At 42.1% G+C, this 14,310-nt stretch overlaps 1 protein-coding gene across 7 annotated transcripts in view; it reads left to right on the forward strand.

Moving 5' to 3' along the window:
- aplp2 (amyloid beta precursor like protein 2) overlaps positions 1-14,310 on the forward strand; it is a 40,629-nt gene that overhangs the window by 6,026 nt on the left and 20,293 nt on the right. The window contains exon 1 of one of the 7 annotated variants that reach the window (XM_088300193.1): positions 5,528-5,611. The exons of the other annotated variants lie outside the window; for them this stretch is intronic. Coding sequence (XP_088156319.1) covers positions 5,597-5,611 — 15 coding nt within the window. The 5' untranslated portion in view covers positions 5,528-5,596. Of the gene's footprint in view, positions 1-5,527; positions 5,612-14,310 lie in introns of those variants that run through there. 7 annotated transcript variants of the gene reach the window in all.

Genomic DNA, 14,310 nt, shown 5'->3' on the forward strand with positions numbered 1-14,310 from the left:
ACTCGGCATCACTTATTTTTTAGTGGGCAGAAATAAGCATTGTCATCTTTTTTTTGCCAAGTTTTTAGGTTTTGTATTGGCAAGCAAATAGACCCCACGCTCCCAAAAAATTGTAACAGCAAGATTTTAGGAATTAAAAGTGGCTTATTTCGTCGATAAGAATATTCCTATCACAATTTCACATTAAAAAGAAAAATGGTAATGTCATGAAAATTGAATTTTTGCACAAAAAATGTGGAATCTTTACCAGAACAAAAACTTTTTTTTTGGTTTTCATTTTGTCAGAATAAAAAGTCATATTGCGAGAGAGAGAATGAATTCATATTTTCAAGAAAGTCGTAACACATTCACTGTTCGAAATTTGCAAATTCACATGTTTTTTTTCCAATTTCTTTAATGGCAGTTTTAAGGAAGCATCAATTATTTGCAGATCTTTGCTATTTGCGTCAGGATGGGTCCCTATCCCCGTCAATCCTCATGCCAGATTAATGTATTGATATGTCACAATCATTTCAGCATTTTAATTTGCCCCCATGTAGATATTCACGTTTTAAAATGATACAGCATCGGATTTTATTGCTAATTATTTTACAGACCGTAAAGATATAGATCCAGGACCCCCACAAATTATTTCATTGTGGGATTTCTGAGTGAAATTACAGACAGTTGGGCAATATCTCACCTTAACTGCATTCTGTGTACTTTGTAAAAGGCAAATGTGACTAAATTCTGCATTTCCGGGAAGCGATGCGTCAATTTTGAAAAATCTTTGTGTGAAAAAGGCTCCATAATTGTGGACCTACCAACTGCAACATCATCCTGCCGAGTGGAAGCGCTGTTTAGAGCAGAACAATGGCCTGTGACCAGCAGCAGGGATGGATTTATTATAACACCCCCCCCCCCCCCCAGCCCAGCCCCTCCCCAACCAAGCCTCCTTTTAGTGCCTTCGCCACCTCCTTTCCTTCCTCCGCTCGTCTTCCCGCAGCGACTGCACCAGGAGACACGCTCATAAAAGCTCATCGTGCGGATTTGAAGGCAAAAGGCTCATCAGGCGAGATTTGTTCTCGCTGTGCCTGCCTTTGTCTCTCGGGACTGCGGGTTGATTATGTGGTAAGGCAGCGGATCCCGACTGCTGGGACTGCACGGAGGGACGAACTAAAACAAACAAAACAAAAAAATGGATTCATCATCTGAGATCTAAAAGAAATTTAATTTGGGTTTGGTCACGATGAAAGGCGTACGGTATCTTGAAGTTATAAGAAGTCAATTGATACAATTTATAATTTTGTTACAAATTTTTGTCAGGAACATGAAGCAGATCATGAAAATTATTCTGGGCCCTCAGGTCTAGGGTTGCAATCATTCAGGATTTTTTTAATTCAAATGTTCTATGGGAATGAATATAGGAATAATATAAATAATAAAATAATAGGAATAATTTACACAAGTTCAGGTTTGCTGTTAAATGGAAACTTTATATACTAGTGAGAAATTTTTTTTCGCATAATTCTGACCCAAAAAAAAAGGTTTTATGCAATTACAGTTAAAAAGGAAGAGGCCATTGCTTGAAAGGCTTTAGCAAAAATGCTTGCGAAGCCTGAGGAAAGATTCTTTATTTGTGTTTTGAATGGCACTTTTTTTTTTTTTGGCGGAAGAGGCTCTTTTCATTTAACATTTTGAATAGAACTTTAGCTGGCATTTTTGGATGGGGGGGGTGTATTTTTGTTATTTTTTTAAATGGGTTGGTTCTGTGGGTAGCATGAGTAATATTTTACTCAACGTTCATGTTTTTGTCTTAAATGAAAGAATTGGTTAAATTGATAAACAAATCACTCACAGGTGAGTGTAGGACCAAAATGCATGCAAACCACCCGAATAGTTGAAAATGACATTTAACATGAACAAGTCCAGCAGTGGCGCCATGGTGGATGCCTGCTTAGCACGATGGCCTCACAGTGCAGTGCTCGTGGGTTCGATTCCGGCTCCAGCCTTCCTTTGTGGAGTTTGCATGTTCTCCCCGTACCCGCGTGGGTTTTCTCCGGGTACTTCGGTGTCCTCCCACATTCCAAAAACATGCATGGCAGGTTGATTGGACACTCTAAATTGCCCCTAGGTATGAGTGTGAGCACGGATGGTTGTTCGTCTTTGTTTGCCCTGTGATAGGCTGGCAACCAGTTCAGGCTGTACCCCGCCCACTGCCTGAAGATAGCTGGGATAGACTCCAGCACCCCCCGCGACTCTCTTTATTATTAAATATGCAACAAATAGAAAAAAAATCAAAAAAAAAAAAACAGCCTTTTTTCATGTTTGTGTTTCCTTTTTTTTTTTTTTTTTCCCATAAACAAAACATGCAACACATTTGGTCATATGTAGGACAACATGGCCACCGAGCACACCTGTGCGGCCTCGTAACAGCTGCGCGGCGATATCCTTTGTGCGGCCGGGCGTGCAGGAATGCAGCGTTTTGTGCCCCGTATTGTGCTGCGAGTGAGCTCTCTTCCTGCCATGGAGCGAGTCGCTAGACAAAAACATCCCCCCCCCCCACACCCAACCCTCCACCAATAACACTGCTCGAAGCAGGACTGCCTCTCCTGACTTTATTATTTCATGCTTTCTCCACTGGGGGATGCGAGGCAACACTGGCGTTTTAAACCCACTCACCCCTCCGAGTATGTCCGCACGCTTTTATTCCATTAATAAAACATCAAGTGGAATGTCTCCGCGTGATAGAGCACTTGTCAAGCCCGCCTCGGGTCCATCTGTCCCCAAACAGTCCTTGTCTGTCCGTTCGTGAGGACATCAGTCCCCTGCAGGCTGACGACACTGATTTGCTCGCCCTCCCTCGCATGGAACACACGGACATGTTTCCTCTCAGGAAGAGGTGACAGGAATAGAAGGAGGAAATAACAGGAGGGACTGGCAGGGAATGGAGGACGATGAGATGGCGGTACTGTAACAGAATCTCGAGTAAAGTATCTGTAACAGAAGAGGAAACAGAAGAGCAAGGATATTAAAGGATCAAGGTGGAATATAGAGGATGAGGTAGTGGAATGGAATAAGAGAGGAATTAATGGAGGGAAGCCTGAGAAGGCAAGGCAATGCCGTTTTATGAATACAGCACATTTCATATAGAAGACAACTCACAGAAGCAGTCACGACACCTGCAAGCATTTCCGAACACACGTGTGTTAATCATCGTTTAGGCCTCACGCCTTCTCACATTGTAATCAAAAGCGAACCACACAGGAAGACACAAAAGCGTCCGATTTGTATGTGCAATCTGGCACGCGTTCATGGGAGTCTGTCCGTGCGCTTTAATGTCGCTCGGATGCCTGACAGAAAACCCTGGAAATAAAAAAAAAAAACAAAAAAAAAAAAGAAAAACGCACACAGACGTCCTCTTTATTGTTCCGAAATTGCAAAATGTATGCTATGCAAATGCGCTTAAAACAACAAGAACTAATGATTTTCACTGCGGCGTCGACATGGTTGCTCTCGCTCGTCAAAAGCGAAAAAGCATCTCCATGGTAACCCCGGCTGATTATTTCACACCAGTAAAGGCTTCTTTACAGTTCCTCGAGCGACATCCATGCGACATCTACGTTTGCTTTCACATTTTCTTTTCCATGCTGACAAATAAACGATTGTGTGTTGAGCAACTTAAAACCATTGTAGGTCATCGCAGCAGGCGACTAAACGGGCCAATCACAAAATGTGCGCTGCAACCCGAGGCCTGGAACGATTTCTGGTGTGTTGTCAACATGCTGCGCAGAACAACACGTCGGTCACACGATGCAATGTGATGCAAGTCACATGACAAACCATTGCTTGGGTTAAAAAAAGTTGGAATCGAGTCAGACAATCTTCACAGTTCCTATAGCACGAGTCATCCAATTTTACGCAATTTTTATAGTCACCTCTTTGCATTCGCTGTCTGTACTTCATGGAAGTCAACTTACTAAATTCCTAAAATAATTAGTTAATAATTACTTCTTGAGAAAAATGACTTTATTCATGCAGGTGTGTTAATATTAAGTTGATGATTACGTGACAATCTTACGTGACAATTCTTAACTGACCCAAAGGTAAGGTCATGCATGGTTCCCATATGTTGCTACCCATTGTTCAACGATATGTCACTGCTTTAGGCGAGGCCTTGGAGCTAAGAAAGAAAAAAAAAAAAACATCCATTCCACACAGGTCCTTTTGTCCTCGAAATAGTCAGATAAGCACACTAAAATCAACACTTTGCAACTTTAAGGCCTCGGTGCAAAACAAAAAAAAAAAATGAGACAAAGTGTACTTGTTGTTTTCCAAACAATGTTAAATAATAGCACGGGTAAATGTAAATGGAATGAAAATAACAAATAACGTACATCTGTTCAACTCGGGTCCTTTTGTTCCAATAATATACACCGATGTCGACACATAATGGCCTTGGAGCAGACAAAAAATGCTTTAAATGTACTGTTAAACAATTCCACAGTTAGATTGCATGTATTCCTCTAAATCAGGCGTGGACAAACTACGGCCCGGGGGCCACATGCGGCCCGTTTGACGTTTTAATCTGGCCCTCCGAACTTGAAAAAAAATGAAATGAATAAACCTTGTTAATGTTTTATTTTCTAAATACTGTGGTTTGTCAACGACTTATAGATTGTTGTTATGCTTTTGTTCACTTTCATTTAAAATGACATTTATTTTTGTTTCTGATGAGGTGAGATTAGCAAAACAATCCATCCATCTGCTCCTGGTCCGGCCCCTCGGTCAAATTTTACAACTCATTGTGGCTCGCCAATCCAAAACTTTGCTCTAAATAGACTAATAACACAAAGGAAAACCCTTGGGTGCATTTTTATCAATTACCCAATGATTAAACGATCAATAGATTGGATTCACTTTTCAATCGATTCTTTTCGGATACCTGCTCAGTTCCCTAAATTGGCACTTTTTTTCTTCCACGTCGAGACTGTACACGTCAGGCATTTTTAATCTTGGATAAAAAGCAATCAAGCACGGACGAGAATTCCATTAGTTTGATGAGCGATGAATTTTCGCCGCGGGCACAAAATCTTCTGTGGCTAATTTTAGCACCGTCGGAGCAGCCTTTCGTCTTCTCTTTCCTACTTCAAATGTGTCAGACGTGAATATGTTTTTAAACAGTAATATATTGTTTGCTCTATCGATTTATCAATTTACCAATATTTCTATCGATTAAGTGTCTAGATAAGTTCATAAGAAGTGCAGTTGACAGATCCTCTTCCTTTTATTGCTGTTTCACAGTACAAACACGCACACTTGTCATATTTAATTCAATATCACGCAGGATTGCTGGAATTCCTTGCTAGTATTTTTGATGATTTAACCAAAAGTGACACAACAATTAAAATGCGTGTAAATAAAAAAAAAAGTGTTTTCTTTAACCAATGGGGGTGGGAATAATCAGAATGGAAACCGCCTCCGCCTCAATTTGAGCCAGGAACCCCCCCCCCCCCAGAAAAACAAGGTCAACAGACAAGCAGCTGTGGCGACCTCGGACATAATTGATTAGCTCGTCTGATGGAATGACTTCCTCCCTCTCGCTCCCGCATGACAGATGAGACCATCTACAGTAAGTCATATTAATCATCTCCCCGTCAATAGGCCATCATGTCTGCCTCCCGTCAGACGTCTGATGGATGCGCTTGTGCGGTCTCAGCGGCGAGAGATTTCCACGCTGTTCTTTGTGTAGCTGCGATGGACTAGTTATAGTGGTGCTTTGATTTACTAGCTTAATTCCTTCCATGACGGTGCTCACAACTCAAATCACTCGTTGCTTAATCTACGTTGCTTGCGGATACAAATGGAATTTCTATAAATTCATTCCAGCCACCCAAGGAACACCAATTGATGTTTGTAACAAATTTATTTATTTATTCATTTAGTTTTAATAAAAATAAAATTAACACTCTACAGTGTTAGATGGACTGACGGGGCTTAGTACTATCCGTTTTTTCATCTTTATTTAAATAATTGTTTAGTGAAATATTCTTTTTGATAATGTTTAGCAATCTTTGCAATGCCCCAAAAAATGAAAAAAGCGAGAAAAAATAGTACCCAACAGATTTTTTTGGGGGGGCGATGGGGTAGACAATAATTTTGACTGTTTTACATTACCTTGCCCTTTATTATTAACTATACAAAAAAAGTGAGGAATCAGGTTTAAAACAGCTTTTTTTTCACGTTTGAATGTTCTTTGTCTTATATTGTAATATGTAAAAAAAAAAAAAGGGCAAAAATTGGTCGGATTCTAACTGATTTTAAACGAGATAATATCGTCCAATTAACTCCGCCAGTTGGTTAATCAATTCGAGTGGAGGTGCTCTATTCAATTGGCCACAGATCACGATCAGCCCATTTCCGTGGAAACCGCTGTGATCGGCATATGTCGATCAATACCTTTCATTGCCTATCGCATAAACGGATCACCCACAACTCGTGCTTTTCACCCTGCAGCCGCCTAAAGACCAGCCTATGAGCAGTGGAGCGACGTCAGTGTAGTTGGTTCTCAAATTTGGATTTCAAGCCTATCTTACGGTTTCAAGTTTAGGATTTCAGACTGCTTTAAGATTTCAAACAAAGATGAAGCTTTCAAATCTTCAGGCCAGCGTTGCAGTTTCAAACTTGGATTAGTGTTTGAAACAAGTGCTAGTCTTTCAAATGAAGGTTTGGACTCAGCTAAGATTCCAAGCAAGGGTTAATTTGTCCTTGTGGCCACTCCAATGTCATTCTCTTGGGAGTCAGACATCCTCCTCGTCTCACTCCTTTTTGCGTGTTGGTGTTGTCTCGCTCTGTTGTTATCATGAGTGTTCCACGCTTGTGTTTTGCAAAATACGTGCTCATTAGGGGAGGCCATTAAGGGGGAGATGGAATGCTGCATAGAGCGATAGATCATTTGTTCTTCCTGTGAAGGAAGTTACATTTTCAGAGCTGCAATATTCGCGCATACACTTTTATTCTCGATATAGAAACGAGACAAAACTGAAATGATCGTTCCCTTTCACAATTACAGATTTTAAAATAATGCAACAAAGTAAATGTGTGAATCAAAACAATGAGTGCAAATTGAGAGGTATGAATATGGATCATAACCTAAAAGTTTGTAGTTAACTAACAGCTCTCAGCCCCTCCACTCAGACGACAGGAGAAAGTGAGCGCAAGCTCTGGCCATCCCTTCCCAAATCCTCCTCCTGAGCGCCGGAGATTAGCCGGCCGACCGCAGCGAGGCCCCACTCCTGCAGCTAATCCTGCTCTTTTTAAACTGCTGAGCGTGCGCGACGGAATGGACAGACAGATGGATTTAAACACGCTGCCCGAAACACGTCGAGCCCCCGTCGCTCAGTCACCTAAGCCTTGAAACTCGCCTCCTTTTTCCCGGCGAGACTCCCGCTGTCGCCTCATCTCATAGCCCACGCTGCTTGTGAATGCAGCCCGCAGTCCGCCAGTTGCCCATACCTGGCCAAAGCCATAAATCACACCTCCTTTCTCCCCGGGGAGACTACCGCTACCACCTCTTCTCATCGTACATGCCAGTCCTTCATTGACTTGACGCTCCGCTTTGGTCGCCCCTCCACCTCGCGCAGCTAATTTAATCAGCCTAATGCCTGCGTTACAGCACGAGGCTTATCGACCATCCGATTCCCGCGGCGGCGGACGCTGGCCGCGCGGACCGAAAAGAAAGACGGGACCAAGCCTGTCAATTTAGCTTAGCTTTACTTTAATGAAGACACCGATTAGCGCCGGAAGGAAGCGAAGGGAAACAACGGGGACGATTCGGTCAACGGCAGAACGTTGGGCGCCCTCATTTAGGGCAGATGAATGTGCGACTTAGCGCCAAGTTGTTCTATTTCAGCCGTAAACATCTGGCACCGGGATGTCAGGAGTGTAATCCTCTGGAGGACACGTGGACGTTAAGCCGGGATGGAAGGCTCACATGGTGAGTCACACCAGGTGCCGGGTCAGGGTGGGATATTCTCGTGGTGTTTTGCCAATAATCATGATACAGCATTAATGCAACAACACTTTGTGGGTCGGGGGTTACAGCAGACTTGGGCTAATTACAGCCCGGCTTTTTAATCCGGCTCGATGCAAAAATCACCATCATTCAATCATTTGATCTTGTCCCTGCGATGGACTTTGTTACATCGTTTGAACAGGTGTCCACTGTCATCGAGAGGATAACGTTGCCTTGGATTAAATTGATGATCGTCAAATTTCGTCAGGATTGGTTCATTTATTTGCGTGTTCCTACTGTGCTACGGAGGTTTGCGCACGACACGCGACGCTTTATTACATCTTCAAATTTTAGAATCCATCTTGGCCCGCAAATCGAAAGGATTGTCCTCCCGTGGAGTAGAGGGATACACGTCACGAAAACTACCATTTCAAGTTCATCACAATAATTTGTCTTTCATTGACCAGAGCGGTTAACGGTTTGACGAGGTGGTCGAGCCAAAGAGCCACCTCGGATGCGTTTGAGGGAGCGTAGACACCCAACGGATTCGCGTCTAATGGACCTCGGTCACTGAAGTGCTCGCGTCATTACAAGCAATTAGCTTCCTTTTTGCGAGAAGTCATTGTTTGCTGCTTGATTTATTCATTTATCTTCTCATACACCTGCATATCCTAGCAACAACCCCGGCTAGCTCTAATTAGACCTTTCTTTATCTGCGCATCTCACTCTCATTGTTTTGTCCGCTGACTTACTCAGCTGTCGTCTCACAAAAAAAAAAAACTTGTCGTTCTGCATATTAAACGTTTTCGAGTTTATACGGTGCGGAAGAACTAAAAACTGCAATATCATACCAATTTGTTCCACTCTTTTCTTTGACCTTGAAACGACCTCTTTTAATGGAACTTCTTGGCGCCATTTCACAGTAAACAGAAAATCACATCGTTTACCTTTTGCTTTTGAGCGTTGAACTGAATTTAGACGATACCGTGTTCAGGCAAGTACTAAATTCTGGTGTGTGTTTAGGCTCTGCAGCCCGATAGACGAACCCCCCCCCCCGTGGAAGCTTATAAATAGTCCAGACGGAACATCTGCCTCCCAAGTGGAACCGACGACGGTGTGCCGTAGGAATGAAGAGTTTTGCTCCAATTAACAGTAATCCCCCGGCTCAGTAGTTCGTCGTTTGTAATTTGCCGGTTGTGGGGTCTTAAAATACACGTCATAATTACGTTGTTACAAGGAAGGGACGTACAACGCAGGGCAGGGACAAAAATAAATTATATATGGCACGCCAAGAAAAGCAAGACTATCTTCATTTACGTTCCAGGCTAGGGTTAAGGTTTCAAACAAGGCTTTGGGTTTTTCAATGTCGGGTTTCAAGCCAAGGTCAGGGTTTTCATATTAGGGACTCAAGGTTTAGACTTTCAAGTTAGGGTTTCAAGCCTGGGTTAGTAATTTAACCAAGGTTAGGGTTTCATGCATTTGATAGGGTTTCAAAGTAGGGTTTCAAAAAAGGTTAAGGTTTCAAGGCAGGGTTTGGGTTCAAATGAAGTTTTCAAATGTTGTTTAGGGTTTTTATTAGGGTTTCAAGACAAGGTTAGGGCTTTCAAATGAGAAATTCAAGCCTGGCTCAGGATTCAAACGATTGTTAAGGTTTTGGATTAGCTATAAACGTTTTAAATGACGGTTTTGAGTCTGGTAGAATTTTTTTTTTTAGGGTTTGAAATCTGGGTTTTGTAATTTAGGGTGCAAAGACAGATTAAAATAAGGTTTAGGGTTTAAAATTAAGGTTTCAATTCAGTGTAATAGATGTATTTCATATTGGATATTTATTGAATTTTTATTTATTTTTAACTATTGAAGCACGGGAAAAATTGTTAAAAATGTTTAGGATTTCAAAGGTTAGAGTTTCAAATAAGGATTTCACACCTGGGTTGGTGTTTCAAATTAGGCTTTTAAAAAGGATTAGAGTCCCAAATTATGGTCTTGCGATTGGGTTGTTAGGTTTAGGCTTTGAAATTAGGGTGTCAGGCCACGCTTACTGTTTGAAAGGAAGATTTTCATGCCTGCGTTTGTTTTCCCTACAGCCTGTGTGAATAGCTGGGATACTTTTGTGCTGGTTTCCGTGGCGACGGGCTATTTGAGCAGCCCGTTTGTCGTTGGGCTCCGTTTGCTAGACTGAGGGAGACAGAGTAGGACATGCCAATCGGAATGGTCGCCGCCTCCGCCACCAATCATAAACGTGGCGGCTGTCTGTCGCTGGGGTTTGTCTTTGTGTCAAGGTGGAAGACAAACGGAAGGAATTTGAATAACATGTGAGATCAAAGGCCAGGCTATTTTGACACCCAAATCCTAACCCATGATTAAAACTAATCTGAAACCTTAGATCGAATTTGAAACCCTAACACAGAGTCAAAATTCCAACCATAGCTTGAAACCCTACCTTGAAATGTTAACCAAGGCTTGAATTAATATCCCAGGAATTAAAAACCCGGCTTGAAACCTTATTTTAAACCCCCAACCCAGGTTTGAAAACCCTCATTTAAAATCCTAACCATGACTTGAAGCCCTACTTTAACCTTGTGTTGAAACCCTCACCAATGTTTGAAAGTCAAATCTGAACACCTTACCCACTCTTGAAGTCCTAATACAACCTGATGCATGCTTAAAGCTTTACTTTGAAACCAAGACCAAGGCTTGAAACCCTAATTTAAAACCCTAACAAAACATTTACTAAGAATCAAAACTCAAATTTGAAACCTTTGCCAGAGCTTTTATTTGTTATTATTTCTTGTTTAAAAAAATACATGGAAAAAGTACCTTAAAAAAATAATTGCATATTAAATCGCAATATTGAGGGGGGGGGGGCATAAAACACTTTTGACTGTATTTTCACACTTTATGTAAATCTCCCATACTTGGGTCAGGAATTTTTCCGCGTTGCTAGGGAAGAAACGTCATCCCGACTTTTTTGTTGCGGTCGCAGTAAAGTGTCCAGTGGCTGCGAGAACAAAAGAGCGTTTCAGTGGGACGGAGAAGCTTATTTGCATTCCAACCAGGCATTGCCCTTCCGATTCAGAGCATGACTCCTCTTTTTTGCCCTTTTATGACTCTGTTTTTACTGTCCACTCTTTGCCACCGGGAAGGGCTTGTCCTGCGCGCGTGGGTGTGCGTGTGCGTGCGTGTGTGTGGGTGTCGTCGGATGGCGTCCTTCCACCGCGTCCTGGTGTCCAAGTGATGTTTGTGTAGTGTCTCAGGTCTCGGCCTTCCCACGGCTTCACTGTCTCCGTGAATCACGTCTGTGTGTGAGTGTGTGTGTGTGTACATGACGGTATTCCCTTGGGTTGTTTTCAACTGCTGCGGAATTTGACGATACATTCAAAAGATTGTGCCAGTATCTGTCCAACGTCCGCCAACATAGTTCCGGGCCTCTCCACTTTGCGTTTTGTGATATTACGTTGCAAAGTTGTTATTTTTTATTTACTTCATTTATGTCTGCTTTGAAAATCAAATGTGCCCCCTTTACCGCAAACTTTTTCCCACCCTTTGGATTAGATGCTAATTTGACATGTTTTGGGTCGCTTCCAACATCGGGAAAAGCCTTGTCAATCTGCCACCACTTATTATTATAAAAAAAAATAATAATAAATGCATTTACAACAACCTCCGAAGCCTTTTTAAGATGACACGTGTCGGCGTTCCCAAACACGTCGGCTACGTCCGCTTGCTCACCTTAAGCTCGTTAAACCCCAAACGTGAGCGCTCTTTCACTCTTGACAGCGGCTTTGCCTTTCCCGCTGTGTTTTTTTGTTTGATATCCCAGCAGGCGTCTGTGCAGAGTACAATCAAATCTTAGGAGGATGATGTCAGTCTGTTGCAAAATGTGCTGCCCAGTTTCAGAAAGGGTTCCTGTTCCTGTTCTGGGGCTGCTTTGCTACATCCGGCAACAGTGTGTTTTGAATCTTCAATGAGAGATCAAGACTATCAAGGCATTCCGGAGCGATAATTACCCAAAACAGTACACACAAGTAACATTGCTGTGATTTCCTCAAAAGATTAAGAAATGAATGATTGTGTTTCCTTTTTTTTTCTTTTGTTTTTTGAACTTTTTTGGACACATTTTAAATTTTTGTCTTTTTTTGTTTCTTAGTTTTAGTTTATGTCAGAGACTGTTGCAAATTTTTCTTACTTTAATACCTAAAATGTGATTTATTTTTTTAATCTGAGAAATGAGTGTTTTCCCCTGTGTTTATTATGCATAAAAAAAGATAATAATAGCACAAACTTTGGAGTGCGGAATTGCCATAAAACCAACATATTATGTCAACGTTGTTGGACCAAAATACCTGTGATTATTTATTTATTTATTTTTTAAAAAGAAATTCTGATAATTTCCATACACTCGAAATTTCAGTGTTATGTGACTGTGGCATATTTACGACAAAACAAATATAGACTTTCCTTCTACTGCAAGTATTAAAACGTATTAAAAAGCTGAGTCAGCAGAACTGCAAAGTAGTCGTGCGGATAAAAGATATTTATTGTTTTCAATAGTTTAGATGTGTTTCAAAGCGGGCAATTTAACGGCTATTTAAAACAAAACAAATTGGCCTTTAAAATGTGTGGAGACTTTGTTGATTGTTGTCTAATAATACTGCAGGGAGCTTCGCAGCAACAAACAGTAAAAGTGCAATAAAAGCTCCAATTGCAGCACTGCACTTTATCTCAGCACACGCAGAAGCAAAGTGCGTGTGAGAGTTTCACTTTGTGTGTGCGTGCGTTTATGTGGGTGTGTGAATAAGTGGGCTGGTGAGTGAATGTGTGTGATTATTTGTGTGCAAGTGGATGAGTATGAGTGAGTGAGCGAGCGTGTGCGAACATGTGAGTGGGTGATTGATGCGCGCGTGTGTGTGTATGTTTGTTTATATGGAATATGGGGACATTTCACCTGAATACACACTGCGCTGCGAGGACAGCCCATGTCCTCTTAAATCGGACACCGCTATCATGTTTCTAAGGGTGCAGGGTGCAGAATGCTAAAATACATGTGGTGTGTTGTGTGTATTGTGACAGCTTGTGTGTGACTGACGGCTGTGCTGTATGCATGCGCTGAATGAGGACTGTGTGTGTACGTGTAGGGGTGGGTGTGTGTGTGTGTGGCGGGGGTGATTGAGTAAGTGAGCGTATGAGTGAGTGTGTGCGTGTTTTTGTGGCCATGTAGGAGTGAGTGAGTGTGAGTATGTGTGAGTGTGCGCGTGTGTGGTTTCCCTCCAGACTATCCTACTTAAGCGTCTAGTCACCACAGGGAAGGATTAGGCCGATTTCACCATACCAGGCATTTCTTTCCAGTCACATGGCCCATAAGCATTCTGGGAAAAGTCCTAAACCGAGACAGTCCGGGAGGCGCGGCCATCTTAGATAGGGTGCCAGGCCCGACATTTTGGAAAGTTCACACGCAGTGCACAAAGTTGAAAGATACTTTGACGGGCCAGTCTTCTTTCCTGTTTACTTCCTCCCGGGATGGGTGTGTGCCGTGTTTGATTTGGTGTGATGTCACTGTATCCCAACGGGCCCTGCGTGCGCTGTGTTTGTGTGTGTCGGCTATCTCTCTCTCTCTCAAACACACACAGACACACACAAAACTGGATGATGCTATTTGGATCCAACCCAGGTGCTCTTGTAGCAGGTGACTTATGTTGTTACAATCTTGTCACGGAAAAATGGCAATGTGATGCAGTCCAGTTGAACACCCCTGCCCACTACAAGCACCATCATAAACTACTCACACATTCGGGGAAAATTTCAGGATGAACCTAAAATGTATTCCGACCTTCACATGTGAATTTAATTTCCTTCAAAGTTTCAGTACTTTTTTTTTTTTTGCGCAACTCTATGTTGTTTACCATCCACGAGAGCCATTATTGAGAAGCAATCGAGTACAAAATACACCCAGCGTCTGTAGACAAACCGCAAACACAATGAACACAATTACTCCTGAACGCTAATGTCTCCCACAGAGTGAGCCTTCTGTAACGATTGGATTGCGTAAACGTGAAGCTGTCATCTCGGGGTGGGGGTAATGTGGGCACTTTGCAAGTATTTTAATTTGGAACGTGGCAACAGTGAATTGTAACGTTTGTAAATTGAGCATTTCCGAGAAACTGAGATTCGTTCATTTCAGTCGAACGAGGATGGGTAGAGTAAATAATGTAAGTAAAAAAAAAATAATTAATGATGCTAGTGGGAATTTTAGGAATGTTCCTCAAGATGTTCTGAATGAGCTGAAGTTTCAAGTTGGCATGATAATGAATCCCCAGAGA

Source organism: Idiotropiscis lumnitzeri, chromosome 7 (genome assembly GCF_059441095.1).
Source record: "Idiotropiscis lumnitzeri isolate Australia: NSW breed Sydney's pygmy pipehorse chromosome 7, RoL_Ilum_1.0, whole genome shotgun sequence".
Taxonomy (NCBI): domain Eukaryota; kingdom Metazoa; phylum Chordata; class Actinopteri; order Syngnathiformes; family Syngnathidae; genus Idiotropiscis; species Idiotropiscis lumnitzeri.